Raw genomic sequence first — 27,323 nt, forward strand, 5'->3', positions numbered from 1 at the left:
TCTTTGGCGCCCCGGGCGCGCTTTGCGTGACGTCACCGCGTCCGATTGAGTGAGCCGGAGACCGCGCTCTTTGGTGGCCCGGGCGCGCTTTGCGTGACGTCACCGCGTCGGGCTCAGCGAGCCGGCGGCCGCGCGTGCGCACAGAGCGGCAGCCCGGCTGGAATTCGGAGGCTCTGGGGAGGGGTGACTGTGGTCGGCCGGGGAAGGTGGCGCGCGCGCGCACGCACGCGCTTGACTGGGTGGCGCGCGCACGCACGCACGGCTGGTATCGGTTCCTGCCCCAGTCAGGGTCACGCGGTTCTCCTCCTCCTCCCCCCCCTTTTTCTTCTCGGGCGCGCGCCCTCGTCCCCGTCCCTTCGCTTCTCAGTCAGTGCAGGCAGGACCATGGCGGAGGTAAGTAACAGATGGACCATTTTTTTAGGTGCATTTATTTAACTTCTGTCTCTTTAGACGGGGGAAGGGAGGAAGAAGAGTTGGCCTTTTTCTGTATGCCAACTTTCTCTGCCGCTTAAGGGAGAACCCAACCGCCTTTCAAACACCTTCCCCACAGACACCCTGTGAGGTAAGTGGGGCTGAGAGAGCTGTGACTAGCCCAAGGTGACCCAGCTGGCTTCGTGTGTAGGAGTGGGGAAACAAACCCAGCTCACTAGATTAGCCTCCACCGCTCATGGGGAGGAGAGGGGAATCGAACCCGGCTCTCCAGGTCAGACTCCACCGCTCCAAACCACCGCTCATAACCACTACCCCATGCTGGCTCTCTCTTTCACCTAAAAACAATCCTGCCAAACTGAAACCTATTTTGGTTTCAATCCTCCTTCCATTTCCTCCTTCCAATTCCCCTTCCATTTCCATGGTTTCAATCCTCCTTCCATTTCCATACCAAGCAGGCACATGGTATCAGAAGTTATTTTACTCTTTTAGACATTAGAGGCTGTCGTATTTTGGTCACGACATGAGACGACACTGGAAAAGACCGTCATGCTAGGAAAAGTGGAGGGCAGCAGGAAAAGAGGAAGACCCAACAAGAGATGGACGGACTCAATAAAGGAAGCCACAGCCTTCGATTTGCAAGATCTGAGCAAGATAGGACATTTTGGAGGACTTTCATTCATAGGGTCGCCATGAGTCGGAAGCGACTTGACGACACTTAACACACAGACATTAGACATTCACTTGCCTTACTGTCACTGATAAGGATCATCTCCAGGCAAAGAAACTTTAGGCTGCAGTTCAGCTAAATTATACCCCGCTGAGAGCAATGGGGCTCTCTTCCGACTATAAACACTGATATAACTGGGCTCTTTTAAGAGTTGGCTTTAGTTGGCAAAGAAACTTTAGGCTGCGTTGGTTCTCGTGGGTTATCTGGGCTGTGTCACTGTGGTCTTGGTATTTTCTTTCCTGACGTTTCGCCAGCAAAGAAAATACCAAGACCACGGTCACACAGCCCGGATGACCCACAAGAACCACTGAACTCTGACCATGAAAGCCTTTGACAATATTTAGGCTGCGGTTCAGCTAAATTATACCCCGCTGAGGCCAATGGGGCTCTCTTCCAACTATAAACACTGATATAACTGGGCTCTTTTAAGAGTTGGCTTTTTTCCATATGCCACAAATTACTATGATAACTCTGTGTGAATAGGTGGGACTTATTCAGATGGTTAGGAGCTACAATGAGAGGATCACTGCAGTAAATCTGCCAAATTAGATGGGTGGAAGAAACTGACCCACCTTCAACCTACTAAGCATTCCCTTGGAACAGCTGTGGCTTCTCCAGATCAGACTCCACTGCTTCAAACCACCACTCTTAACCACTACACCACGCTGGAAGGAGAGTTCAGGTGTCTGCTGCCCCTTGACATTGCACCCTGTTTGGGGAGAAATGGGTTGATGTATTTCAGGAGAATATCAAAGTAGACCTAAAGGGAATGGAGGTCAGCTACTCGAGCCCCCTGAAATGAGGCAGTACTTCTCCTCCCCCCCTCACATTACAAAGGTGTGGTGGGCCGCAGGTGTCCTCTGTTGAAGGAAAAATAAACCTATTTAAGGCCTTCAGAGGCCCTGGCTTGGAGCAATAGTCCTCAAAACTGTTCCATGAAAAAGTTGGATTTCATCAAAATTAGGCGGAAATCCAGTGATACCTTAAGCTCTAACACGACTTATCCCAGCATGAGGTTTTGTGAGTCAGAGATCACGATAACTGCACTTGAGGAACTGAGTGCTAACTCACAAAACTCATGCTGGGGTTAAGTTATGTTAGTCTTTAAGGTGCTGCTGGATGTCTGCTTTGTTTGGCTGCTACAGGGTCACACTGCAGCTGCTTTGGGTTTCATCACTGTCCTGGGACATTTCCTAGAAGTTTTCGTTAAATCCTCCTGTTGACAAGCTGCCCATAAGAGTCACCTCTGCTTGGGGGAAACCTCTTATAAAACACCCCTTCTAGAAATTTCTCTTTTTGTACAACAAGAGAGTGTTGTAATTGGGTCTCAGTTCTGCTACTCTTTTTGTAGTACAATTATCACACCTCCACAGTGTTTTTGGTTACTTTCATTTGGAGTTTAGACCTTTGCAGTTTGACAACCAGTTGCCATCTTAAGTCTGAAACAGGAAATGAGTCTTACTGCTATGGTACTAGTGAAGCTTTTGTCAATAATTGATGGTGGAATGGAAAATCTAGTCCTGGTTTTAATTTTGTAATTACTAGAACCAGGAGTAAGGAAGACCTCTTACCTTTTGTGAGAACCCACTATGTATGTAGGAGGATGACAAACATTTTTGGCATAGCATCTGGCTTTGGTTGACTTATATTTCTTTTCTTGTTTCTCAGCAGGGAAACAGGGCTGTTTTAATAAGTGAGACCAGACAGCGTTTTGAGACTGAATTCGTCCCAGGTTGGTACTGCTGAAAAGTATATAAAAACAAAGGACCAGGATGGCTTGCAGCTGTTTCTATTGGCAGAGTTGTACCACTAGCCATAGATGTTGTGCTTTGGAATGGAACTGCTTTGTTATACCTGAAAACTGGGCGGGGGGATGACAACATAATTGTGTGAACTGAATTTTGATGTTTCCGTCTAATGTTTTGCCATCCTTTTACCCTGGTACTTTGTTGCTTGTGCTTATCTACTGGATATGAAGCCTTTTACCTTGAGGTTGTTGGTTTTACCAGTTGTAAGGCAGACTTTGAGGTCTTTATAAAAAGAAACTTTTTATTAGGTCTACAAATGTAATAATTGTCCTTAATTAATTAGCTATTATGCCATGTTTTTACTGGGGCTGAGAATTGAAATAATTGAAATAAAATTACAGTGCAAGCTTTTGGATTTTTATCTGTTCGTGTATATCTATATAATGAGAGTCATTTATTTATATTTGACTTTAATTGCACCACTCACTTCTGAGCAAAAAAATTATTTTAAAATGTTTTATTGAGAAACCTACTATTAGGAAAAAGTACAAGTGTGTAACAAAGTGCCTTATATGTAGAGATTTCAGGTTATATCTATTGTCTGTAACTTCTGTAAAACTGAGCTATGACTTTAAGAATGTCTTCTACCATCTCTTGGTTGAGGACTTGATTGTTCATGCTAGCTGTTCTCTGAGTAGAAGCTTTTCTGTTCTTTGCTGTCAACTGCAGGGTTAAATGATCTCTCTATTTCAGGCTATCCAGCAGGGCATGTGTCAAGTCTTCACTAATCAGCTACTTAGTAAGAAGAAAGCTATGTGCTCTCACATGTCCTGATACTTTTGTTAATTGGACATCTGTTCCAAGGGAATGCTTAGTAGGTTGAAGGTGGGTCAGTTTCTTCCACCCATCTAATTTGGCAGATCACTGCAGTGATTCTCTCATTGTAGCTCCTAACCATCTGAATAAGTCCCACCTATTCACACAGAGTTATCATAGTAATTTGTGGCATATGGAAAAAAGCCAACTCTTAAAAGAGCCCAGTTATATCAGTGTTTATAGTTAGAAGAGAGCCCCATTGATCTCAGCGGGGTATAATTTAGCTGAACTGCAGCCTAAAGTTTCTTTGCCTGGAGATGATTCTTATCAGTGACAGTAAGGCAAATGAATGTCTCATGTCTAAAAGAGTGAAATAACTTCTGATATCATGTGCCTGCTTGGTATGTTGTTGAGAAATGGAAGGAGAATTGAAACCAAAATATGTTTCAATTTGGAAGGATTGTTTTTAGGTGAAAGAGAGAGCCAGCGTGGTGTAGTGGTTAAGAGCGGTGGAGTCTGATCTGGAGAACCAGGTTTGATTCCCCTCTCCTCCACGGGAGTGGTGGAGGCTAATCTGGTGAACTGGATTTGTTTCCCCACTCCTGCACACGAAGCCAGCTGGGTGACCTTGAGCAAGTCACACTCTCTCAGCCTCACCCACCTCACAGGGTGTCCGTTTGCTTGGTTAGAAGAGAGGAATTGTATAATATTATATGAACACCTTTGTTTCTTTATTACTGCCGTTTTAACAGCTGGAATATCCTTGGATATTCTGTCAAAAAAACTTGTTCCCTGTGGGGAGTAGATGGAATTGCCTCTCACTCTAATCCTCTACCACCTCTGTGGATTCCCTGGCTGTTATAACCAGGCCAAGAATTGATCTTGGTCACTTGTTTCCTTTCTGCCATTCATTCCATCTCTTTTCTCACCACATGTGAGGTTGTGATACTTGCACCATGTGAATGTATAAGACTTCAACAGTCCACACTCACATGGAAGCATTTTTGCTGGGTTGACTGTGGCCTCGCACATCATGGCTTTTCGTTTTCCTTTTTTGGGGGGGGGGGATCTGGTCAACACTTCCCATTAGTCCCCAGCCTGCAGCACTCCTGCTAGCTTCCTTAGTGTCCTCTGCTGTCATCTCTTCCCCTTTGGTAATTCTGCTCGCCAAAAACCTCTTTGGTTTGCCTTTCACCTTAACAGGCCACACTTCGAAAAAAGAAATGATGACATTAACTATTTTTCATTTGCAGTCTACTGAAACAATGAGTATTACATGCTGTTGGTACTGCTCTTGTGTAAAGAGAGAAAAATCAGAGTGGAAACTGTAACTGGATTATTATTCTTTGTCTGAAGGTGGAACAGAAGGCATTAAATGTGCCACTTTTAAAATCCATGCACCTTGAATCAAGAAATGTTAATAACCAAGGTAGATTAATTTATGTAAGAATTTTTGAATCTTGATAAATTGTAGTGGGAAAGTAAATCAACAATTAGAGGCTTCTGTTACACCCTGGCTTGTACCTACTTGTCTTTGTTAAAACTATTGCATTTAATATAGCATTCACTAGCATGGAAAGTTGCAGCAGATGTGCAGACTTAATAATATGTAATGTACAGTAGCCATTGTATCCAGCCCCTGGATATTTTTAAGGTCATTATGTGGAAACATTAGTTTCTTTAAACCTCTGCCAGCTTCAAAGAATTTCTGAACTCATTCTGCTTAATGAGGAAATCCTCAGAATAATGTGCATAATCTGATCCCTAATTAAAGTATTAAATACCACATGCCTCTGTAACATCCAGATTGGACTGCTCTAGTGTGCTCTCTGTGTGGCTGCCTTTGAAGATGGTTCAGAAAACAGCAGCTAGAATGTTAATGGGGGCTCACTGCAATAAACACGTTAAGCCTATTTTGTGGTGTTGTCTGCTCTGCCGTTCAGTATATTTCTGGGCTTGATACAAAGTGCAGGTTTTGCGCTCAACAGCCCTAAATAACTATAGTCCATAGTACTTGAATTGCTGTCACATGTTTCTCCCAGTACTTTGAGGCTGGCTGTGCACCTCTGTTACAGAAGCCTGCATTTTGCATGTAGGTTTGGTTGAGGGTCATGCAAAGGCCTGGTTTGTAGCCACCCCTGACCTGCAGAAATCCCTGCTTATTGAACTTATTGAAGCCCCTATTATAGGCTTTTTGTTGACTACTAAAGGCTCCTTTTCCAGAAGTCATTTGAATGGGATTTCTTTTATCTCTGTTTTTAATGTGTTTCTTTAAGGTTTATGTGCTGTAGGCCAGAATGTTCATGCAATATTGTATTTTGTTTGAATTTTAATAAGCAACTATGAGTAGGGTGACCAACAGTCCAGGAGAAGTGTCCTGTCCTTTTAATAGAGGCTTTATGTGTGGAAAAGGGCAGTTGAAGCTCTTCATTGAATGGAGGTAAATAGCATCCTGTTCAAGGGACAGGACCCTTTTCTTCAGGCCTGTTGGCAGTCCTAATTATGGCTACTTGGCTTTCAGGTGCTTGGGGACACTTGGTGATCACACTGTCCCACGTGGAGACACTGTTTGATTTCCCTCAACCAACCAGAAAATGGAGCAATCATGCATTAAGGATGATATTTTTTCCTGCTTGTGTGAACAGATGTGTTTTATCCTGGCACCAAAGTGCCACTGCAGTTGGTACCGGGTAGGCCTCAAGGCAGGGTACTACCATAGCTACATTTGCTCAGGTAGAACTCCCTGGGTAGGAACTTTCATCCCCTTTCTTATTAGCACCTCTTTTTAATGGAAGGTGGCTGCATCAAACGCATATTGCGCTCCATCCTCATAACCAGCCTGTGGGGCAGAGGCAGCCTATTTGCTCTAACAGTCCCCTTGTTTTTAAAGGGTAGTGGCTTATGTGTGATGCTGCCTGCCTCTCTCTCTCTGTCCGATGGGAAGGGATTTATATCCACAAATGACTGTGAGGGGGCAGAACCCTCTTCTCTCCCTTTGCCTGTGAAGCCTACCTCAAGTAGGCATCTTCTATTACATGGGGATTGCTAACCAAGGACTATTTAATGCTTCTAAGGCAATCTGATATATATGTAATAACGATTGATATTACCTAACAGCATATGCCATTTTTACACTAGAGTCTTAGAAATTTTCCTGATTTAATTTCCTTCTATCACAAGCATGAAAGAGGCTAGCTGTTTTCACGCTAGTGCTCGTTTTATATGTATGTGGATTTGCCCTTGGTGACTATCAATACTATAACCTTAAAGATGCTTGAATTGTTGTTTCTAGTAAAGTAAGTTGCATATTGAAGTAGTGGGGTAGATAATCTGGAGTTGTACATAGTTCTGAGTTAAAAGGGATTGAGTATTCTGTCCAAGTATGCCTGTAGTCCAAGTTCTTCTGCATGTTCTTCTTGGTTCATGGAAGCTGTAAGGGCTTTGACTGCACATCACACACACCCTCCCTCTCTTGGGCAGAGGAAAGGGTCCGAGGACACAAGGTATACCCTCATCTCTCCCCTAGAGCACCACACTGTTGCTTCTCAGGTCTAAAAAAGAGGTGTTCCTTGCCTTTAAAATGTCGGCGGCAGCAACAGTCAAACTGGGTTAAAATGTACAAGAAACATCATCAGCCGTATCCCTGGATCTTATCTAGTTTGGCCCTGAGTTGACAAATGGGAGAGATATTGTATCCGAGGCTGTCAGTTGGTGAGTGTTAACGTGATGCAATCGTGTTATTTAAATGAATCCACACTAACAACTGCAGTGTTTGGGGTTTCTGTCTGCACTATTTCTCCAGACTATTTTTATCCTTTCAGAGGTAAAGTCCCTGGACTCTGAGGTCTCTCTTGTATGGTCTTTCCTGCTTTCAGTTACTGATTGGGAGTTATGCTCTTTCTTTCCTCATTGAGTTTAGTTATGTCATGGGTGTTCACATTCAAATCAGTTTTTGAAACATCAGGAACATTTTGACAATAGTAATTGGTGACAGTTGCTTAGAAAGGCTTGCACTGTGTAGATTACTGAAGTACTTTCAAATAAATGGTAAAAGTTTATTGGGATCTATGGAGAACCGCTCATTCTTGCTGACCCCCCCCCCCCGGGGTTCTTGCATGCTTATTCTTGGCAGACTAGGTTCTGAAAAACATTGGCTTGTGTTTGTCAGCAAGCTACAGTGCAGTTGTACTTGGTTGCTCAGTACCCATTGATTCAAGAGACTTCTGATGAGGACTTCTGAGAAGCTTGAATAAAATTGTTAATGGACAGTCAGTTCCACGAGTATCTTTTGCACAGGTTTTGGCAAGTAGGACATCCTCAAAGTCCATAGACAACTTGTGCTCCCACAGTTGCTTGTTGAAAGAAACACCCTAAATTTTCATAGGCTTCATTTTAAAGGATTCTACCCTTATATTTATTTGAAGTCAGGTGTATAATATTAATGTTGTGCCTCAGATGCTTGGAAAATAGGGGAAAGGGAGCTGTATGTTATTACTTCCAAATTTAGTGACATCTAAATGTTTCACTGAGATGGTGATCCGTAATTTTGAATATGAATCTTCATATTTGTACATTATTGTAGTTAACAGAAATGTTAGACACTTAGAGTTTACCTTATTTCTCAACATAGAATTCTTTTCTGAAATTTGCTCCACAACTCATTCTTGAGTATTGTAGGCTGCTCAGATTCATGCTGATAGTGTCACATTATGTAAACTTGGTGAATTATATTGTCGAAGGCTTTCACAGTCAGAGTACATCAGTTCTTGTAGGTTATCCAGGCTGTGTGACCGTGGTTTTGGTATTTTCTTTCCTGACATTTCGCCAGCAGCTGTGGCAGGCATCTTCAGAGGAGTAACACTGTGTCCTTCAGTGTTACTCCTCTGAAGATGCCTGCCACAGCTGCTGGCGAAACGTCAGGAAAGAAAATACCAAAACCACGGTCACACAGTCCGGATAACCTACAAGAATTGGTGGATTATCTTCAGCTCTTTTGCTGGTTTCCTTATGAAATATTTTATCCATCTCCTATATGCAGGAGTATATGTAATCTAAATGTTGTGATTCTATATTTTCATGTATCTTCGTTTGGAATTTTCATGCACATTCTTAGTTTGTAGATTTTACATATGATGGGGTGTGAAAAAACCTTCAGGGTCATGTTGCCTCTGTGAACCAAGTCTAAAACACATTGGTTCCACACTGAAGGTTCTGTTCACTGTGAGGAAGTGTGCCTACACTTCAGTAGGGACTTTTTAAAAAGTATTGAAATAAATCCAACTAGATTTTTTGCTGGTGACAAAGGGGTTCCCACGAAAGACCTGTTCTGGGAATCATGGGACGGGCTGTAGTATGGAGGGGGGGATTTGGTGAGATTGAGTGGATCTGGATTGACACATCCTATTGTTATCCTTACATTGGGTTTTCTTAATATATATATGCCATCCTGTTCCTTAGTGTTGTAAAACTTCATATGAAATTTTGTAAAATAGGAGCATCAGGTCTTTGCCGATCCTGGCATAGGCTCATAAGTTACGGTTCTTTCCTTTTACTACTCCTTAAGTCGTTAGAAAACTTGCTTTGTGTCCCAGACGCTCACGTTTTATATTTTGTTATCAGCAAAATCAGATAAATATGATTCAAGAGATGTGGAGAGATTGCAGCAAGATGATTCCTGGGTTGAAAACTTCCTGATCTGGCAACATGATTCGGTGGACGAAACACTGAAGATGATTGATGAAAGCTTTCAGTGGAGGAAGGAGTATGCAGTTCATGGTAAGATGCTTGGTTTCTAATTGCAATTGTATCACTCTTCTTACTGGAGTGCTTCTTACATCATATATACTTACACTTGGTAACTACATCACTACGCTTCTATTGAATTATTGCAAATAACATAAGAAAATGCTTGATCCAATGTAATTGTGTCCTAAAATTTTCAAGTGCATCAAGTGGTATGATCAGCGGAGGACAAGGAGTTGAATAAATATACACGTTTGCATATGGATATATATCTAGCTATACAGAAGCAATAATGCCATAAATCCTGTAGACCACCTGACTAAGCCTGAACAAAAGTCTCTGCTTGGAAATAATTCCTTATACTTAACACTTTTCCAGTATTCACTGATACCAACTGTCTTTGGTACGTCTTCATAGACTACTCTGTTCTATTCGGTTCCCATGGTAATCTGATTCTTGCATATTATATAGAACTACGTGTTTAGAGTGGCAGCCCTGCCTTTGTTCTCTCTCTGACTTGGTTTAGATGTAGGATCAAACCATAGTTTTTGGTGCTACATAAATGGGCCTTGCAGACAGAGTCTTGTTCCCTATTTGGCACCTTGCCTTGCAGGGCCTGCTTAAGCCATTGTTGCTAGATAGAGAAATGAGCATGAATCCTGTTCAGATTTTTTTTTGTTCACATAGCTCCAAATGATTTGGAATTAATGGCTAAATCTAGCCATTGTCAGAGGTGCCGTTGTTGTCTCATGGGAATCAAAATAGGCTTATAATCATGGGTTATATCAGTGGTCATTTTCCACTGATGGAAGGACTACTGGAAGAGAGGGTGATCTTCCACAGTTTCCCTCCTCACACTTCACAGCCTTGCATTATGTCCAGTGCTGTTGCTGTGGCGGGGGGGGGGTGTCCCCTGAATTCTGGGGGCAGAGGGCTACAGCTGGAGAAGGGCCCACTTTGTGATCTCATGGCCTATTAGATGCAGTTGTAGATTTTTAACTCCTTCCCACGTTTCAGAGATTTGGGGATCTAAAATACTCTTTTACAGAATGTGAAGCGCAGTTCTGCATCTAAACTTTGGGATGTGGAAGAAATCCTCCCCCCGCACAAACACTTTTTGCAGCCTTTTGCAACAAATACATAAGGTTTTCTTAATTTCACTTCAGAGATATTGTGAGATGGATATAATATGATTGAAATTATTTTAATAAATCTTGTCTTTTTGCAGACTTGACAGAATCTTCACTTCCAAAGTGGCTATTTGAAATTGGTGCCCTTTATCTACATGGTTATGATAAGGAAGGCTCTAAAATATGTAAGTTGTATTTGCCATTTCATGTAAAAGGACATTTTGTGTCCTTTTGCCAAATGCAGTAGTTTCCAAATAGGAAACTAAAACTCAGGTATCAAGAGAAGTAGGCTATAGGGACTACATTTGTGGGAAACGTGGCAACACTGAAATACGTAAGAACACCTAACGAGGTTACATTATGAAGAGGCACCAGTTAAAAATAATTTGGTGGGTTACATAAGATCTTATTTAAGAGAAGATGCCTTCAGTATATGAAACGTGAAGTCTTTACACCTTTATGAGGTCTGAATGCATTCCTGTTAGTTTGACCTATATAGTTTTGACTTTAATATGAGTGCTGATTCCAACTTTTGCCTAATGATTGCAATCTTTCTGCTGACATCTGATTCACTGTTTTTTTTTAACCAGACTGCCTGATGGTACAATCCAATTACATTGAAATAAGTAGGCCTGATTCATTTACTGCTGTGGGAACTGGATGTTGCCCCAAGAGAGCCTGAGCTTCATTAGGAAATTGATGTTTGCTCAGATCATATGTAAATGGATACAAAATTTCTTTTGGCTACTTCATAGCAGAAAGGACCCTCCTAAAGGGGCTTACTAACCTTGGATTACTTGCTTCCGTCTCAGTATGTATGTCATGAACACTTAAAGCAAAATGTAATGTGCCAAGGGAATTTTTGATGGTTTCACATTTAATAATGTGTTGCTCATTTTTCTTAAGATTGGAAACTGTGACACATGAAAACATTATCTTATACATACTCTTTTATTTGAAAAATTATCATATCAAAAATTCTAGTTTGAAAGGAAGGAATTAACATAATTATGTATGTTGGGTTTTCTCCCATTAGTTTGGTTCAGAGTGAAACTTCATACAAAAGATGCTAAAACACAATTTGAGAAAAAGAAACTGGTAGCTTTTTGGTTAGAGCGCTATGCCAGGAGGGAACATGGGAAGCCGTTGACTGTGGTGTTTGACATGGCTGAAACTGGACTAAGTAACATGGTAAGCATTTTTTATTGTTTCTTTTTTGATTGCATGTCGGGAAAGTTGCTGTTCAGGTGGAAATGTCATGAACATGCAGGTTCTACATGCCCTTTAGCGAAAGTTCTTATAGACGAGTTCATTCCCCAGTGGCATAAAACTCAGTGCTCTGGGTTAACCAGTTTATAAATCACAGACAGAACCAGCTCTTTAGTAGTGTTTAATAAAGCTAGTATAAGAGAACCACTGACATAACAGAAAGCAACAGCAACCATAACCTCTGCTTTGCAGCTGAATCCCATTGAAATTCCAGGCTTTCAGACCTTGTTCTCAGAACTCACTTGAGCACTTGCTAGCCCTGGGAAGAGAACAGGCAGCCCCTCCAAGCTTCCAGCCAGGTCACCGTGTTCCGTAGAGTTGTTCCCATCCTGATGCACATTCCGGATTCACTTTTCGTGCTTCATCGTAAATTAAGTAACATCTCAAAGATCTGTGATCAGTCAAGTTTGAATGTCCAAAGATCAAGTAACTTCCGTGTATTTTTCCCCCAATCCAAAGTGCACATACTTAACTATGTTTTAAAATGATGTTTGGAAGAGGGTTTAGTGCAGACTACGCAGGCAGTCACACAATATAATATGTCAGTGTGCTTCTTACCTTAGACAGTTTTTTAAAGTTGTCTATTAATAGGTTTTAAATATTTTTGCTTAAATTGATAGACGGTGTCTCTTTTTCAGGACTTGGATTTTGTCCGGTACATCATCAGCTGCTTTAAAGTCTACTATCCTAACTATCTCAGTAAGTATGATAGCACTGTTTTACCATATGTCTAGAATATAAAGGAAAATGTGGCAGAAAACAAGTTATTTTATCCAAATATAGTATATCAAAAAAGAGCAAAGCTAATGTTCTAGAAAAAGCAAGGTTGGAGATGGGGTGGTAGCTTTCTATTAGTGTTTATATGCATGTTATATTTCTTGAGCAGGGTTGAAATGATTGCAGCTTTCATGCTGCATACCTATCTCCTCTCTTCTGAATGCAGCACCCAAGATATCCTTATCACCAAAAGAAACAAATTAACCCATAAATGGCATAATGCTTTACAGCCTGCTTGTGCACATGATTAAATGTTAGTCAATGGAAATTGGATTTTTTTGGTCATCAAGTCACAGCTGACTTATAGCAAACCCCATAAGGTTTTCAAAGAATCAGACATCTTGAGGTGGTTTGTCATTGCGTACTTCTGGATCATGACCCTGGTATTCCTTGGAGGTCACCCATCCAAATACAAGCCAGGGTCAAAGCTGAGTGTGTGTGGCTGGCCCAAGGTCACCCAGCAAGCTTCCCTGACATGAGTGGGGATTTGAACCTGGGTTTCCCAGGTCCTAGTCCAAAACCTTAACCACCACACCATGCATTAAGCATCTCTGATTCTGTAGGATCAGTCTGACGTCTCTGTCCTTTAACTGATAGCTCCCAAATCTAAGCTATTGATTGTGTCTGTAAAATGAGCAGCAAATGTACAAGAGTGGAAAGGATGTCTCAACCCTCTCTTTCTGATACCTGGGTTTGCTCACTCATTTACTGCACAAAATAACTCTGCTGTATGGTACTTTGCAATCCTGGTTCCTCAGAGCAAGAGCAAGCAGGCGCCAGGCAATGTATCATCAGGTATCATCATGTCACCAGGGGGTTCGGGGGGAGGGGTTGCTGTCAAGTGGAACCCAGATATGGCGACTCCATGGGGTTTTCAAGACAAGAGACATTCAGAGGTGATTTGCCATTGCCTGTCTCTGTATAGCAACCCTGTTATTCCTTGGCGATCTCCCATGCAAATACTAACCAGGGCCGAACCGGCTTAGCTTCCAAGATCTGATGAGACCAGGCTAAACTGGGCTATCATGGTCAGGGCCTTCAGAGTTTGCTGTTCTGCAAATATACTTGATGAATCTGTTTCCTTGCATAACAGAGTTACCTGAGCAAAAATATATGTTCTTCATGATTTAAAAAAAAAAGTGTTTGAACTCTGAAAGGCCAACCGGGCAAGTGCAAGCGAATACATTGTTTAAGTAACTTCCTTTGGAAGCCAAGCAGTACTAAAAATTTTAACCTGAAGAGAACTTGATCTGAATTGTGTGTGCTACTAATAAACATTCCTATAATTATGCATGCACACAGCTGCTTCCCTGTTTGTTTCAGTGGAGGGAGTGCAAAGAATTGTAATTAAGGTACTTCCTATTCCACTAAGGTGAGTAGGTCAACTTGTGTGTTTATGCATCAACTATAAAGTGCTTTCATGTGCCACGAGCCACTTTAATTGGGATGAGTATATGCCACCGTAGATGTAATCTACATGGAACTGTGTCTTGTGTTGCAGTTCTTAAAATGCAACATCTCTGTTGAGCTCTGAAGTGTGTGGCTTTACAAAGCATCCAGTATGTACTGTAAATTCTAGACTTTTTCCTTTCAGGTTCCATTCCCCATTACTACTACTAATATCCTTCTGTGTGTGTGTGTGTGCATGTATGTATGCCCATTACATGAAAGTGGAAAAAGAGTTTCTTGTTTAAAAGAAGTTAACTCTTAAATGAGTTATCAGCACAGCATTCATGGCTTACTAGCTAGTGAGAAGGGCAGTATGTATAAACTAACTGGGTTGTCCACTTTTCTTTTGTCATTGCAGCAAAAATAGTGATCTTTGAATTGCCCTGGATCATGAATGGTAAGTTTAAAAGTTTAACTTCCTGAAGCTTGGGGCTGGCAAAACCGATTTAATCATAAATTATGTAAAATAAATCCATTAACCTGCTTAATTCATAAATGCCAGTTTCATTTTTTTTAAGGCTAATTGCACATCTGCTACAGAAATAAGTGTTCAGAATTGGCTTTTTTCTACTGGTAAAATATACTAGTACCAGTTGAAGAAGTAGGGTTGTGCAAATTTCACACCTCCCAGATCCTCTCTTCACCCCTCCTGTTTCTGGGGATCCGAGGGTTCCGTGGATCTGCTGACATGTTCTCCAGGGTGCACAATAGGTGGTAGTGGGAGGTTGGAGACTAGAAAGCTTGCTTCTGTTGCAAGGATTGTTCCCTTTGCACTAAATTGCATCCAAGCCATCATAAATGTTGTCCATTATTTGTTAACAGTACTCACAGTTCCTGGCCAAGTTACTCTAGAGTTATTGCACAGTTACTATTGTGATTAATCAAAAAACGTGCATTGTGAGCTGTGTGAGTAAAGGAAATGTTTTCCAATTTTATTTTTATCCAGCTGCTTTTAAACTTGTGAAAAGCTGGCTTGGTCCAGATGCAGTAGGTTTTCTGAAAACGGTCAATAAGAATGATGTCCAAGAGTATATCAGTGCTGAATATCTTCCACCTCATATGGGAGGAACTGTAAGTATATTAAGTCCTGTGTCAGGACTTATTAGTGCATTTGCTAACAATATGTTTTGCAGATAATGTATGGAATTAACCATACATCTGAGATGGTTAGGTATCCTATTATTCACCTCTGCCGAAGGCAGCACATTCTGTCAGTCAGCACAAGGCACATCCCACTGATGACAGAGGCTCTTCCACTGGTAGGAGACACCTTGCAGCAGTAGAACAGGTTCCCTGTAGCTGAGCAGAGTTGCAAGATGCAGTATATAATTACTTTTATAGTGCATGTGTATTTATGTAACATTAGGGTTGTAATAAAATATGCTTATTTTTAGCAAGGGAGATTGCAAAATCCTTAGGGTGGATCTTTTTAATTGAATCTTGTCTTGCCCATCCCCTTGTTAGACTGGTTTAGAAGGGCAGAATGTGATCTCTAAAGTACCAGGAGTATGCCCTGATATTTGGGGATCCCTTGAAAAGTACTAGAATAATGAAGCAATAAAAAATAAGTCACTTTTAAAGGACTCTTTACATGTTCCAAACATCTTTTTTTGCAACAAAAGGTAGTTAGAAGGGTGCTTTTGTTCTTTTATTGTGTAACAACACGTGGGTGTAGGTCTTCCATGATCTCTGATTCTCAAGGGTTGTGGAAATGTGCACCAATGTGCACTACAGTTATTTTCCCCATCACTGTCTGATCTTCAGAAACTGGAAAAATGGGGAGAAGTACTCTTTCTTGGCTGTCAAGGTTCCATGAAATTTGACTCAAGATAATTGGAGCAAAAGTCCTTGATTAGATATTACAAATCCTTAATGGAGACAGAAATGGATGAATCTGCAATCCAGTTCTTGGCCCAAACACTGCAAACCACAGCCCACCTCTACTTAAATAGTAGCATTAAAGCACTTTTGCACTTCAATAAGTGAGGTATAGTTTTTAAATGGATTCCTGTCAAAGACATTCAATAGATAGCTATTTCAGTTTTGCTGTCATGCTGGCAGAAACATATGACGACCTGATTAAGAACGGTAGTTATCTAAACTTAATCTCTATATTCCTTTCACTTTGTGCCCAACTTTAATGCTCTTCCTTAGGCTTCACTACCAGCCCAGTCCCATACTCAGTTTATCTTTGACCACCTGATTTCTTTCATTGAAACTGAAAGGTAGCAGTAGCTGGTGTGTAGGCACATTTAGGCTTCAAACCAGGGAAGGCAAGAGCAACACACTTGAACTCTCCACATAGCCAGAGCTTTGCTTTCTGTCTTTGAGACATCAGTTTCTGCTGTTGAAGAGGCAAGAATAGTGACTTAGTTCTTCAGCAGTGGAAATAGTTACAGTGAAAGTATAAAACAGCATTCTGGCTTCATACCTCGTTTGCTCCTGCTCTGTACTGTACCATTTAAGTCTGTTAAGTGGAAGCAGTAATTTCATAGGGTAAAAATAACCTACAAACCAATGGAAGGATTGTTTCCCTTGTTTAACATTTGTGTGATAATGGAAAATGATCAAATGCAAATCAAATGTGGTTTGAGGTAGACGCTTTTGACCAATAATACATGTATGCCTTTGAAATTAGGCTATATAATCAATAATGACCGGGTATAATATTTTGAATTATTTGTAACTTCTTATAATCCTTAAATAAGCTAGACACAACACTATCATTTTGCTTGGAATGTACAAATCAAACCCAAAATGGTTCTTAAAGCAGGGGAAGGATAGCTCTTCTCTGCGTTGTTGGGTAGATGGTGATTCTGCATGCCTGAATCATATGCTGCTTTATTCTATAGGACACCTTCAAGTATAGTTACCCTCCCCTGGTGGATGATGATTTTCAAACTCCATTGTGTGAAAACGGACCTATTGCAAGTGAAGATGAAACTGAAAGCAAAGAAGAGACAGACATGGAGAACAAGGAGAATCCAGATTCTAATGAAGAACCAGGGTCCAGTTCCAAAAAGGTATCCCTGAACTGAGGGAAACATATAAAACAATGATAGAATGTTTCTGTAGCATGGCAATCTTAAATATCACTGTTGATCTTAGAAAGCTAAATAAATTCTGAGAAACAATTGTATGGTTTTTTTGTTTGGGTTTAGTTTTTCTTCTCCTGTCATAATTAATTAAGCCAGACCTAGCATTAGGCTCAGTCCTAAGCTCTCGCTTACTAGAAAGCTCAACTGGGGTGAGACTTGCATCTGAATAAACATGCTTAGAATTGTTCTGTAACTGATCTGTAAAACTGGTGCTCATTTGGAACTGAGCTGCTGTCATTTGCACAGAATGCTGTCTTACTTGGATACCAGAAATAAATTTCAACCTGTCATTTTTATGCATGTCATTTTTTAAATTTTTTGCTTTCTTTCCTCCTTTATCTCATTTTTGTGGAGGATACCCAGCAAAGTGAAAATCTTATTTTGAATGTTAAGTTTAGGAGTGATTGACTAAGCCCTCTCTGTCCTGTCAGAATCTGAGCTCAGGTTCTGCAGTCAGAGTATCCTTTTTAGCTAGAAGGTAATTCTGTCCTGAACTTTGAATATGTCACTGTCTTCTGAGTAGCTATGCTGCAGTTGCTTCAGTCACCATTTACCGTTGGTCTTAATCCTTTCAAAAATTCTCATGCCATAGCTGCTTATATAGATGTCACACTTCAGTCCCTGAATTTGGTATCCACACTATACCTGTATCATTCACGTTGTTCCCCAATGGCTCAACAGTCTTATTCACTTGAGAGTATATATTCAGCATCTTTCAAGTTTGTATTCACTATATTGCAACACTGACAGCATCTCTGTTAGAGCATTGGTTTGGGTCTGTTGTGCAGCTCCTAGAGAAATGTGTCTGCTTCAGAAGATATTACTTCCCACTTCTGCACTATAACGCCTACCACATAGCTCGAAGTGTAGACATTCCATTCCAGCATGATTCAAGGTGAGGCTATAGTGGTGAGGGCAGGCTCTGTTTGTGCCCCCCATTAAGTTCCATGGTCCCAAATAAAGTCATTAAATCTGAGGCAAGGCTGAAAGGATGGAAAGACCTGTCCTAGACATTGGAGTAACCAGGGTCAGGCTCCTTCTCCCTCCACCACCCCTGTATATCTTGATTGCTGCCACTTGCATGAGGATAGTATTAAAAATAAAAAACTGCGCTTGGGTACAGTGTTGCACTGAGAAGCAAGATTTGCTCTCCACAGAAGAGGCGTGTCTATATACCTTCTCTGCTTAATAACTTCCAGTATGTATGTCCCCCTTTCACTCCACGCACCACACTCTTCGTAATGGTGGGCACCCGCAAGTTTTACAAAGTAGAATGTCTCTCTCAGCGTGGTTTAGTGGTTAAGAACACTGGTTTGGAGCAGTGGAGTCTGATCTGGAGATCCGGGATTGATTCCCCACTCCTCCACATGAGCGGTGGAGGCTAATCTGGTGAACTGGATTTGTTTCCCCACTCCTACACACGAAGCCAGCTGGGTGACCTTGGGCTAGTCATTCTTTCTCAGCCTAACCTATCTCACAGGGTGTCTGTTGTGGGGAGGGGAAGGTTAAGCCAGTTTGATTCTCCCTTAAGTAGTTTTCTCTTGAGGGAAACTATGACGTGTTAATGAAGCATGGCTTGAAATATTTTAAGTAATTATTATTGCCTTTGAGTTAAAAGTAGATCTGAAAATCACCATTAGTGCATACTGCATTTTACAATGAATAATCCTAAACTCTTAACTGGCCTGTGATCTGGTTTGAAATAAAGCCGTAACTGAAACATCCAATTTTCTTAATCCAGTCACTGAATACCTTTCTTATTTGTTAGGTAGATAGTTCATCTGTATGTATATGGGTAACTTGTGCGGTTCAAAATGCAATATTTAGAGTTTTGCAGAATTGGAATTATTTTTGACATGGGGTAGAAAATAGGATGGAAGGAAGAGGAGAGGACAAGAGACCTGGGCAACTCCATTAAATTCAGTGTTCAAAAATATTCATATTCTACAAAAACAGGGATACTTTGTTTTTGTTATGAAACAATGAGTTAACTGTTGAGAAAAAATCACAGGAGCAAAGTACATATATATAACTGTTTGCATTTCTTTTTATTGTTCAATTGTTTGTGTTTGATTAGACAAATTTCACAGACCAAATTCCTAAGCCAGAAGAGACTGATAAAGTGGATTCCAAAGCAAAAAATGCCAAGAAGGCACTAACAACTTTTAAAGGACTTTTATTGCACATCAGGTAAATTATACACAATAGTAATGATGTCTGCTTTGTCGTACTTTTAATAGCTGGACACATCTTACAGTTTATCAGAACTGAAAGGACTATATACTTCATATTTTTTAAGAATGACTTAACTTTTATCTGATTCTGAGGTCTTGTCACAAATACAGCAACCCAAAGTCTGTTGATTATCATTTTTTTGTCTTGGCCTTTTGGGGGCAAAGGGTAATCCCCACCGCCTCTCCACTGCTAGGAGTGAAGAGCACAGGAACTGCCTTTTGCAGCAGGCAGATGAATGGAAGAAGAGCTCATTCTTAAAGAGCTGTCTTCTTTATTACAAGATACAATTGTGCTCATTGCCAAAGTAGAGATAAGGGATACTACATAACTAAAAGCAAGTACAAATTTAGCAAATTTCTTCAGTTTAATTAGTAGATTAATTTGCATCGTTTAGGGAAATACCTGTAAAATTGTCTGCAGCTTCCGGGAGTCAAGGTGTATCTGTCACGAGGAAAACTGTTAGATGATCAAGTCCAATGAAATTGTATAAGTCTTCCTAAATAGTGTGTATGGAGAACATCAAGTGCTTGTGAAACCTGTAAGGCAGATCTACTGGACCACAAACTCCTAATTTAACTATGTACATCCCACTAAAACTTCAAAACTTGTACCTCTAGTGTGTGTGTAAGTAAATTGTTAATGTAAAACAAATGAGAGTTTCATTGCAAAAGTCATAGCTTCTGCTCACTTCTTATGAAAAGTAAGGATTACCCATCATTCCTCGAGGTGTTGGTTGTGAGTCGTGTCATGTATATTGCTTGAACTTATGATGTGTGAAGGCATTTTCAAATCCTTAGGATGTTGAAAATTTGTTAGAGTTGGAGGGTAAGGAGTAGGGAAGGTTCTAATTATGAGCTAATGTTCTAGCATCTTAAGATTTCTTCTGGATCAGACACTTACCATTTTAATGCTTTCTCTAACTCTTCTGAGTTGGTGTGCATGGTTTAATATGATACCCACTGGTTATAACATGTACAACATAACATAATGTGTCTGTGTGTGTATATACCCACACACCCACAGTCCTTGTATAAAAATGATAGCCATTGGTCATAACATGCAAAGTTCTGATATTTCTGGTGTAGAATAAAAATATAAGCAGCAGGTCCTTGCCTAGATATATGTGTGGAAAGAAAAATATCATCCTTAAGGCTTTGCTATTTCAATATTTATGAGGGTCCCTGGCTGAAGCAAGTTATACACAAAAATCAGATCTCAGGTTTAATCTCAATCATCAGCTGAAAATCTTGGGATGAAGGGCTGTTAGGGCCACTATTGTATCGCAAGTAGGCAGTGCTGTATTAGGTGGACCAGTGGTGTATCTTCATATTAAGCACCTTCAAAATATACATACCTTTGGGATGCTTTGGACATGTAAGCCAAAAGGCGTTTGTGGAAGCAATTCTTCCCCTTTCCCCCTGCATACTTAAAGAATCCTGCTGATTAGAGTTGAGGAAGGGAGCTCTTACGAATAAATGAACCATGATGGGGGGTGCTACAGTAAAAAGGAAGAAACTGGGCAAAATTGCTTCTGCCTCCATCTTCCACTGGAAGAAATGTCCCTACTGACTAGGGTCAAATACATGTACATTTTTGTAAAAATGGCATACTCTTCAATATGCAAGGGGGTTTTCAAGGCAAGTGAGAAGGAGGACTGTTATATCTGTTGTGTAAGATGCTTTTGCAGACTTATCCTTGGATTAAGGATCAGTTTAAAGCCTTAAATAACTGATAGATTGCTATAAATACAACTTTATTTTTAGAAACGCCTGGAAGTTTGCAAGACTGTAATGTAAAATATTTTGCTTTGTTTATTTTCCATTAGTCCAGCAGAAGAACTGCATTTTGGGTCCAAAGAAACAGGAGAAAAGAAATGCTTGATCGTTCTAACAAATGTGACTAAAAATACAGTGGCTTTTAAGGTAAATAATAATCTGTTGATGTTGTAATTAATGTGGCTAAAAATACTTTGCATTTTTTATTCAGATCATGTGCATTTTTGTGCCCAGTAACTAAAATTATTCATGTTTTTCATCTCAGTCTTTACAACTTAGAGATTTTTCAGTAGCTTCTTCAGTTGCAGAATCATGATCTCATTAACTTTTTCATCTCCCTCAGTTTCTAGTGGTACCTGTGGAACTTTATGAAAACATTACAGTTAATGAGTGACCAAAGAGAAATGACCAAAGAGAAGGAGTGACCAAAGAGAATCAGTTCAGAGCAGAGGAAAGGAAATACTTGTGAAGGAGATTTGGATCTGCTGTGGTGTGCTTGCTTGTAAAGAGGCTTTATGCCAATATGCCATCCCTTCAGATCCTTTTCTGTCGAGTAGAACTGCCACCATCTGGGGGATTAACTCTTTGTGGCCTTGATTTTCCCTCTCACATTTTAGCCACTGAGATTCAGGACTGTTCTTGGGTAAAGTCCCTGTTAGGAAGAATCAGGAATTCCAATCCCTTCAGCAAGGCTAATTGCTTCCCCATCAGCCTTTCCTGAACATTACTGTAGTGTGAAGTGAACAGATAGCCCTGAAAGACTTTTTTGTACTGAGTTTTTCCTACAGGCTTAGATACAATATTTAAAATTTTATTCTAACCAGAAATGGAGATAGACAAATGAGGGAAACTGGAAAAAACATACAGAAAACAAAAAATACAGTTTCTAGCTAATTCTAAACTTATGGGGATTCTCTGGGTTTAACAGCTGTCTTGTAGATGGGCCAAGTTTTCCAAAAGTCGTAGTTGGAAGCTGATAAAGGCCTTATTTTAGGAATTTCCTGGAAAGAGGGCATCTTTGGCCAATCAAAGTACAAGTTTAGGGAGCTTATGCAAATGTTCCCTACCAAAAGTATTGTTTCTCCAGGATCATGGGGATTTTGCACTTCGTGCCTTTAGGGTTGAGTGAAGAGGTGTTAAACCAGCAGAAATTTCTCTGTAATGGGCCGAGTGTAAATTAGTTCTCCGTTGCCTTTCCCTAGACAGATAATGTGTCAAATCCTGGAAGCTTACATAATCTATGACCAGCCTGTGAAGTGAAATATTGGACAGTCTTAGCATACAAACAGCAAAAAGGGTTTTCATCACAATACAAGTCACACACAACGTAAATTCACTTAGAATTCATTACTATAAGGTGTGATCAGCTGTTTATTCACATGTAACTCTTCTGAAAAATCTGAGAGGCAAAACAAGCTTCTGAGGACAAATGGGAAACAATTATCCTCTTTCTTCCCTGGTTGTCAGCTTCCAGAGGCATCTAGTTGGCTGCTTAGAAACAGAGACAAGTTGCATGTTTTGGAGGGCACAAGCCAGCCCATGGCCACTGTCACCATTTTAGATGACAGTTTATCGGTTTAAAATTTGTCATGAGGGCCTGATCCACAAAATGGTCATGGGGGGCTGTTTCAGCACTCGAAAAGGCATGGGTGGGGGGAAGCAAGATCCCATGGTGCAGCTGCTCTGCAGGCCTGCCGAATTCTCATCCAAAATGGCAGCAGAGGCCATGGATTGCCCCATGCCTGCCCAAATGTGTAGCTGGGTTCACAGGACTCTGGGCAATGGGCCAAGGTCTGATGCAGCATTCTTATGTTCTTATCAGCCCATTCCTGAGCTGACGGCAGGGAAGAGGCACAGGAGCGCCTCCTTCTAAGCCATTTCGCGTATACCGTTAAACAAAAAAAGCCATTTTGCGGCTTTTTTTTTGTTTGTTTGTTTAACCAGGGCCTTTTGCCCCATAGGGAACAACGAGGCTGCGCCTGCTAAAAAGCAGGTGCAGCACTGCTGTTCCCGGCGCCAGCATACTGGGCCAAATCAGGATAGGAAGCTGTCTAACCGGCAGCTCCTCCCCCTGGCCTGCCCCGGGAATGCCCCCGTGTACAGCCAGTGTACAGTGTGGCCTGCGCCACGGAGAGGACATGCCGGCAGAGGGGTGAGATGCGGCTCCGTGGCGCTTGGGAGCCAATGGAGCCACCCTCCCCGCCAGCGTAAGTGCGTGTAATTGTGTGATTACACGCACTTACTCTGGCGGGCAGGTTATGCCGCCTCCTATGGAGATTTGGCACGAATCTCAGGAATGGGCTGTAAGTCTGTTAACATTTAAACAGCCCCGCCTACAAAGAAATTAGGCCAGGGTACTTGGATTTAGCTGATGGATCCACCAGTTGTAAATTCACTTGGAACTAAGACCCTTTGTTTCTGAGTGTTCTTAGAATGTCAGGAGCCAGATCAGACATTTCAAAAGTGGTATAATGTGAAGCAAGACCGATTTTAATATGTTTTTTATATAATGTTGAAAGTCAGACTACCAAGCAAGCATTAAAGAAATTTAAAAAAATTAATTGGAAACCTGAGAGCTTTTAATATGGCTGCCCTGTATTTAGGTGAGAACAACTGCTCCTGATAAGTACCGAGTTAAGCCAAGTAACAGCAGCTGTGAACCAGGCACATCACTGGATATAATAGTGTCTCTTCATGGTGGTAAGTAAGAAAGCAAAAGTTTGTAAACAAAAGTTCACTGGTGAAATAAACTGTTCTGTGGTATACTTCCTTCACCATGTCTGCAATCCTATGTACATGTACTAGGAAGGAAGTCCTGTTGAAGCCACCTTTCCATCACTGCCCCCAAGGGCCTGTCCAGTTCTGATCTCCCAGTACAATCTTTTACTCTTTTCTGCAGTGAGTGGAATAGAGAAGGGAATATAGGCTTGCTCTTAATCACAATTCTGTATAGAATCCAATTTCACAATCTACTTTATGCTGCTAACTCCATTACTGGCCTTTCTTCTTGCTGATCTTTAACTTCCATTTTTTTAATTCCCAAGTGGCTCACTTTTGGTCTCCAAGCATGAACATGCTGATTAAAATTCTGCATTTTTTAGTTATGTCCTGTTTTGGATAGGCAGCTGTGGCCAGGTTTTGCTTGACAACATAACTTAGAGAGATTTTAAATTACTTGAAGGAGACTTAATTGCAGTTTTTTTCTGATCTTGCAAGAGTGTAAGCAAATATGCATTTTTTGTGTTGTGGAACCTCTTTATGTGCTTTATGGTACAATAATATTTTCAAGTGCATTGGGAACTAGCCTCCTGTGTTAATGCTTTGGGCCAGGAGGCATTATTCCCTTGGGAATAATCATATATTATTCTTCATTCCTACAACCTAGTGCACAATCATAAGTCACGGGAAATTAAGTCTCTGCTTTTTAGAGTGTTCAGTAGAAGTCGTTGCCTTCTCCTTGTGATCTATTAATTGGACAAATAAAGGATTATCTATAGGTCCTGTCAATATATTAAATATACTCCATCTCTAAATTCTTCTCCCATTCTTCTTCTTTTTTGCAAATTAGCTTGCTAGAGCAGATAGAAGACTTGCTAACAGTTTTTATCCCTTGTTAATTTCCCATAATTTCCAGTGTATTAAATTTCAGTACTAATTAAATCCAAATGAGGTAAAATTGACATGTAACTAATATCTTCTGGGCAGGCTGTACAGCTTCCCTGCAAGACCGCTTTCTGATTATGGCAGCAGAAATGGATCAGTGCTCTGGGACAGGAACTCAAGAACTGGCTCAGTTTTGGAAAGAAGTTCCAAGAAACAAAGTGATGGAGCACAGGTAAGCATTTCCTGCTGACCTGGAGGATACCTTCAAATTACAATGTGACTTAAAATGTGGTCACACATGTGGATGTTTTCCATGTGTATTTTAGCGGAAGATGATGAAACTTTCATTCCTTTTAGGCAGGTGAACATTTAGTAAGTGTGTACTTCAGAATGGCACAGATTAAAAAAAATTGAAATGTAACTGGTGATTAGTACACACACACAGTATGAGGCTGTTAGAGTAGATAAGCACTTTGGAAATGTTATTCTTTAGACAGTTTCCAGTACACACGTAACTGATCCACTGCCATGAAGCTATGGATGTCCATTAAATGGAAAAGACACAGAAAGGACAATAGATTCTCCTCACCACCCTTGTTTCTTTGGGATGAAGTCTTGTCTTGCATATTCTGCACTTGGCTGCATATCCTGAATACTCTTTCCCCATTCTGTCTTCTCTTTTATACCCTGTTAGCTAAGGTGGGGTAACGTCACTCTGCAGCATGATATGAGTCCTTTTCATACATCCCAGACTCTTCCTCCTAACTACATCCGGTTTGATTCTGTCTCCTCCCTTAGCAATCCCTTACCTAGCTAGTCAATGTTAGTGGTTCCTGGCCTGGTATTCTCCACATTCCATGGGGATCACCGTGCTGTTGTGCTAGATGATTCCTCAGCAGCTTGTTATACAACCTGTGCAGATGTCCTGTGGTTCAAAAACTACTTCAGTAGGTGCTACTCTTCTGTCTGCAGAAGAGGGGTGGGGGTGGGAAGCAAAGATTGCATCATTGAATATATGAAACAGATGTTGATAGAGAACAGAGCCATGCAATGGAAGAGGCTCAGAGTAGGAAGAATTATAGAGCAGGCTTCTATAAGTGTACTAAGCATCACGGATGTATATTTTTTATGTTTCAGGTTGAGATGTCATGTTATAGGAAGCAGCAAGCCTTCAACTTTAACAATAAATGAGAATGCCTTTAATGTTCCTGCAAAAACTAATGAAGATCTACACCACCAGGTAACTTTTGTACATATTAACATAGCTTGCAAGTGGGATCGAAAAGTCTTTGCAGCCCATTGTAGTTGTTCAGGATCCCCCTTCTTACTGCCCTCAATAGTCAGTCCCAAGGTCAAGGGGCCCTTCATTTGAGAAGCATTTATGGTAATGCAACAAGCAACCATAGGAGAACATTTCACAGAATCATCTTGTTTATATCATTGAAGCTGGGCAAAGGAAATGCTACTGAAAGTGGGTCTAAATAACTAAACTAAATGCATATGTTTAGCTATAGACTACCTTTGCTTCTTGCTGCTGTATACTATAAAAGATTTAATGTAGTTTCTCTGTGTTGCAGCCTCTCCTTAAGATTTCTGTTCAGTTTATTCCTGTGTAATTGCAGGTGATTAAGAATTACTGTAGATGTCATGCTAATTTGGTGTGTAGAGAACATGTGTTGAAACTGGCTGGCACATTGTATGAACATTGCAGTTTTTTTGGGGGGGGGTAAATAGCTGGTTTTGTATGGAACAGTAGAATGGTAGCACCTAACTCTAGCTAGAAAAGGTGGGGAAAATCAAATTCATAAGAATTTTTTTATCCATATACTTTCCCCTTCTTTCCCAGATAACACAAGTATTACACAGTAATAGAAGACTTCAAGAACGGATTGATCAATGTGTCTGGCTCCAGCAATTGACTATGGTGTTAGTGCTGTTACTAGTTGCCAATGCTGCCTTTTGTTTCTACCTGTTAAGATAAATAGCAGTTCCCTGTACAGTAAATGGTGCCTATGTAATTCAGTGTGAGAGGGGCAGTGAACTGTGTTAGTGGTTGGAGGAACTGAAACTGCCCAGAAGGAGATCTGTATGAGCTTCCCTGAAAGCTGAAAATCACAAGACTGAGCCATGCTGTTGAACAGCAAATAGACCTGAATGGTTCGAGAGGAAGGAAAACAACAACATATTAAAGCAGTCAGTTTCACTGGACAATTTAAGAATTTTTAGACCTAAAGACATTTTATAACACAACAGTTTTTTCCTTCTGTCATGCAACTCACATAACGTGTATCCAGACTTAATTATGTACATAAAATGTAACATTTTTTTTCACGTGTAAGTACACAATTGGTAATAACATAAATGAGATTTTCCTATATTTGTATATAACGTGTATGGGTGTACATAATATGCAGTGATGCAATTCAAAATTAAAGAACCGTATTGGGGGGGGGGGGCATCTTGTTCATACTTTCCAGAACTATTACAGCTATCTTATGCCAAACTGTTTTAGTCTGATGTTA

The 27,323-nt window shown here is 40.7% G+C and overlaps 1 protein-coding gene across 1 annotated transcript; it reads left to right on the forward strand.

Annotated features, from left to right (window-relative positions):
* The first annotated feature begins 376 nt into the window (after positions 1-376).
* MOSPD2 (motile sperm domain containing 2) lies at positions 377-26,782 on the forward strand. Its single transcript, XM_056861795.1, has 15 exons — positions 377-393; positions 2,828-2,891; positions 9,343-9,498; positions 10,694-10,780; positions 11,632-11,786; positions 12,503-12,563; positions 14,449-14,487; positions 15,037-15,161; positions 16,943-17,113; positions 19,266-19,378; positions 21,249-21,345; positions 23,802-23,898; positions 24,904-25,033; positions 25,939-26,041; positions 26,648-26,782. Exons 1-15 carry the CDS (start codon positions 385-387, stop codon positions 26,780-26,782), a joined length of 1,542 nt encoding a protein of 513 aa, XP_056717773.1. The 5' UTR covers positions 377-384.
* The last annotated feature ends 541 nt before the right edge of the window (positions 26,783-27,323 follow it).

Source organism: Euleptes europaea, chromosome 16, assembly GCF_029931775.1.
Source record: "Euleptes europaea isolate rEulEur1 chromosome 16, rEulEur1.hap1, whole genome shotgun sequence".
Taxonomy (NCBI): Eukaryota; Metazoa; Chordata; class Lepidosauria; order Squamata; family Sphaerodactylidae; genus Euleptes; species Euleptes europaea.

Bases quoted from the DNA above. Each gene is read 5' to 3' on its own strand.
- MOSPD2 (XM_056861795.1), top strand. The intron at 2,892-9,342 runs GTTGGTACTGCT...TTTTGTTATCAG, and splicing joins TGAGACTGAATTCGTCCCAG to CAAAATCAGATAAATATGAT. The intron at 9,499-10,693 runs GTAAGATGCTTG...GTCTTTTTGCAG, and splicing joins GAAGGAGTATGCAGTTCATG to ACTTGACAGAATCTTCACTT.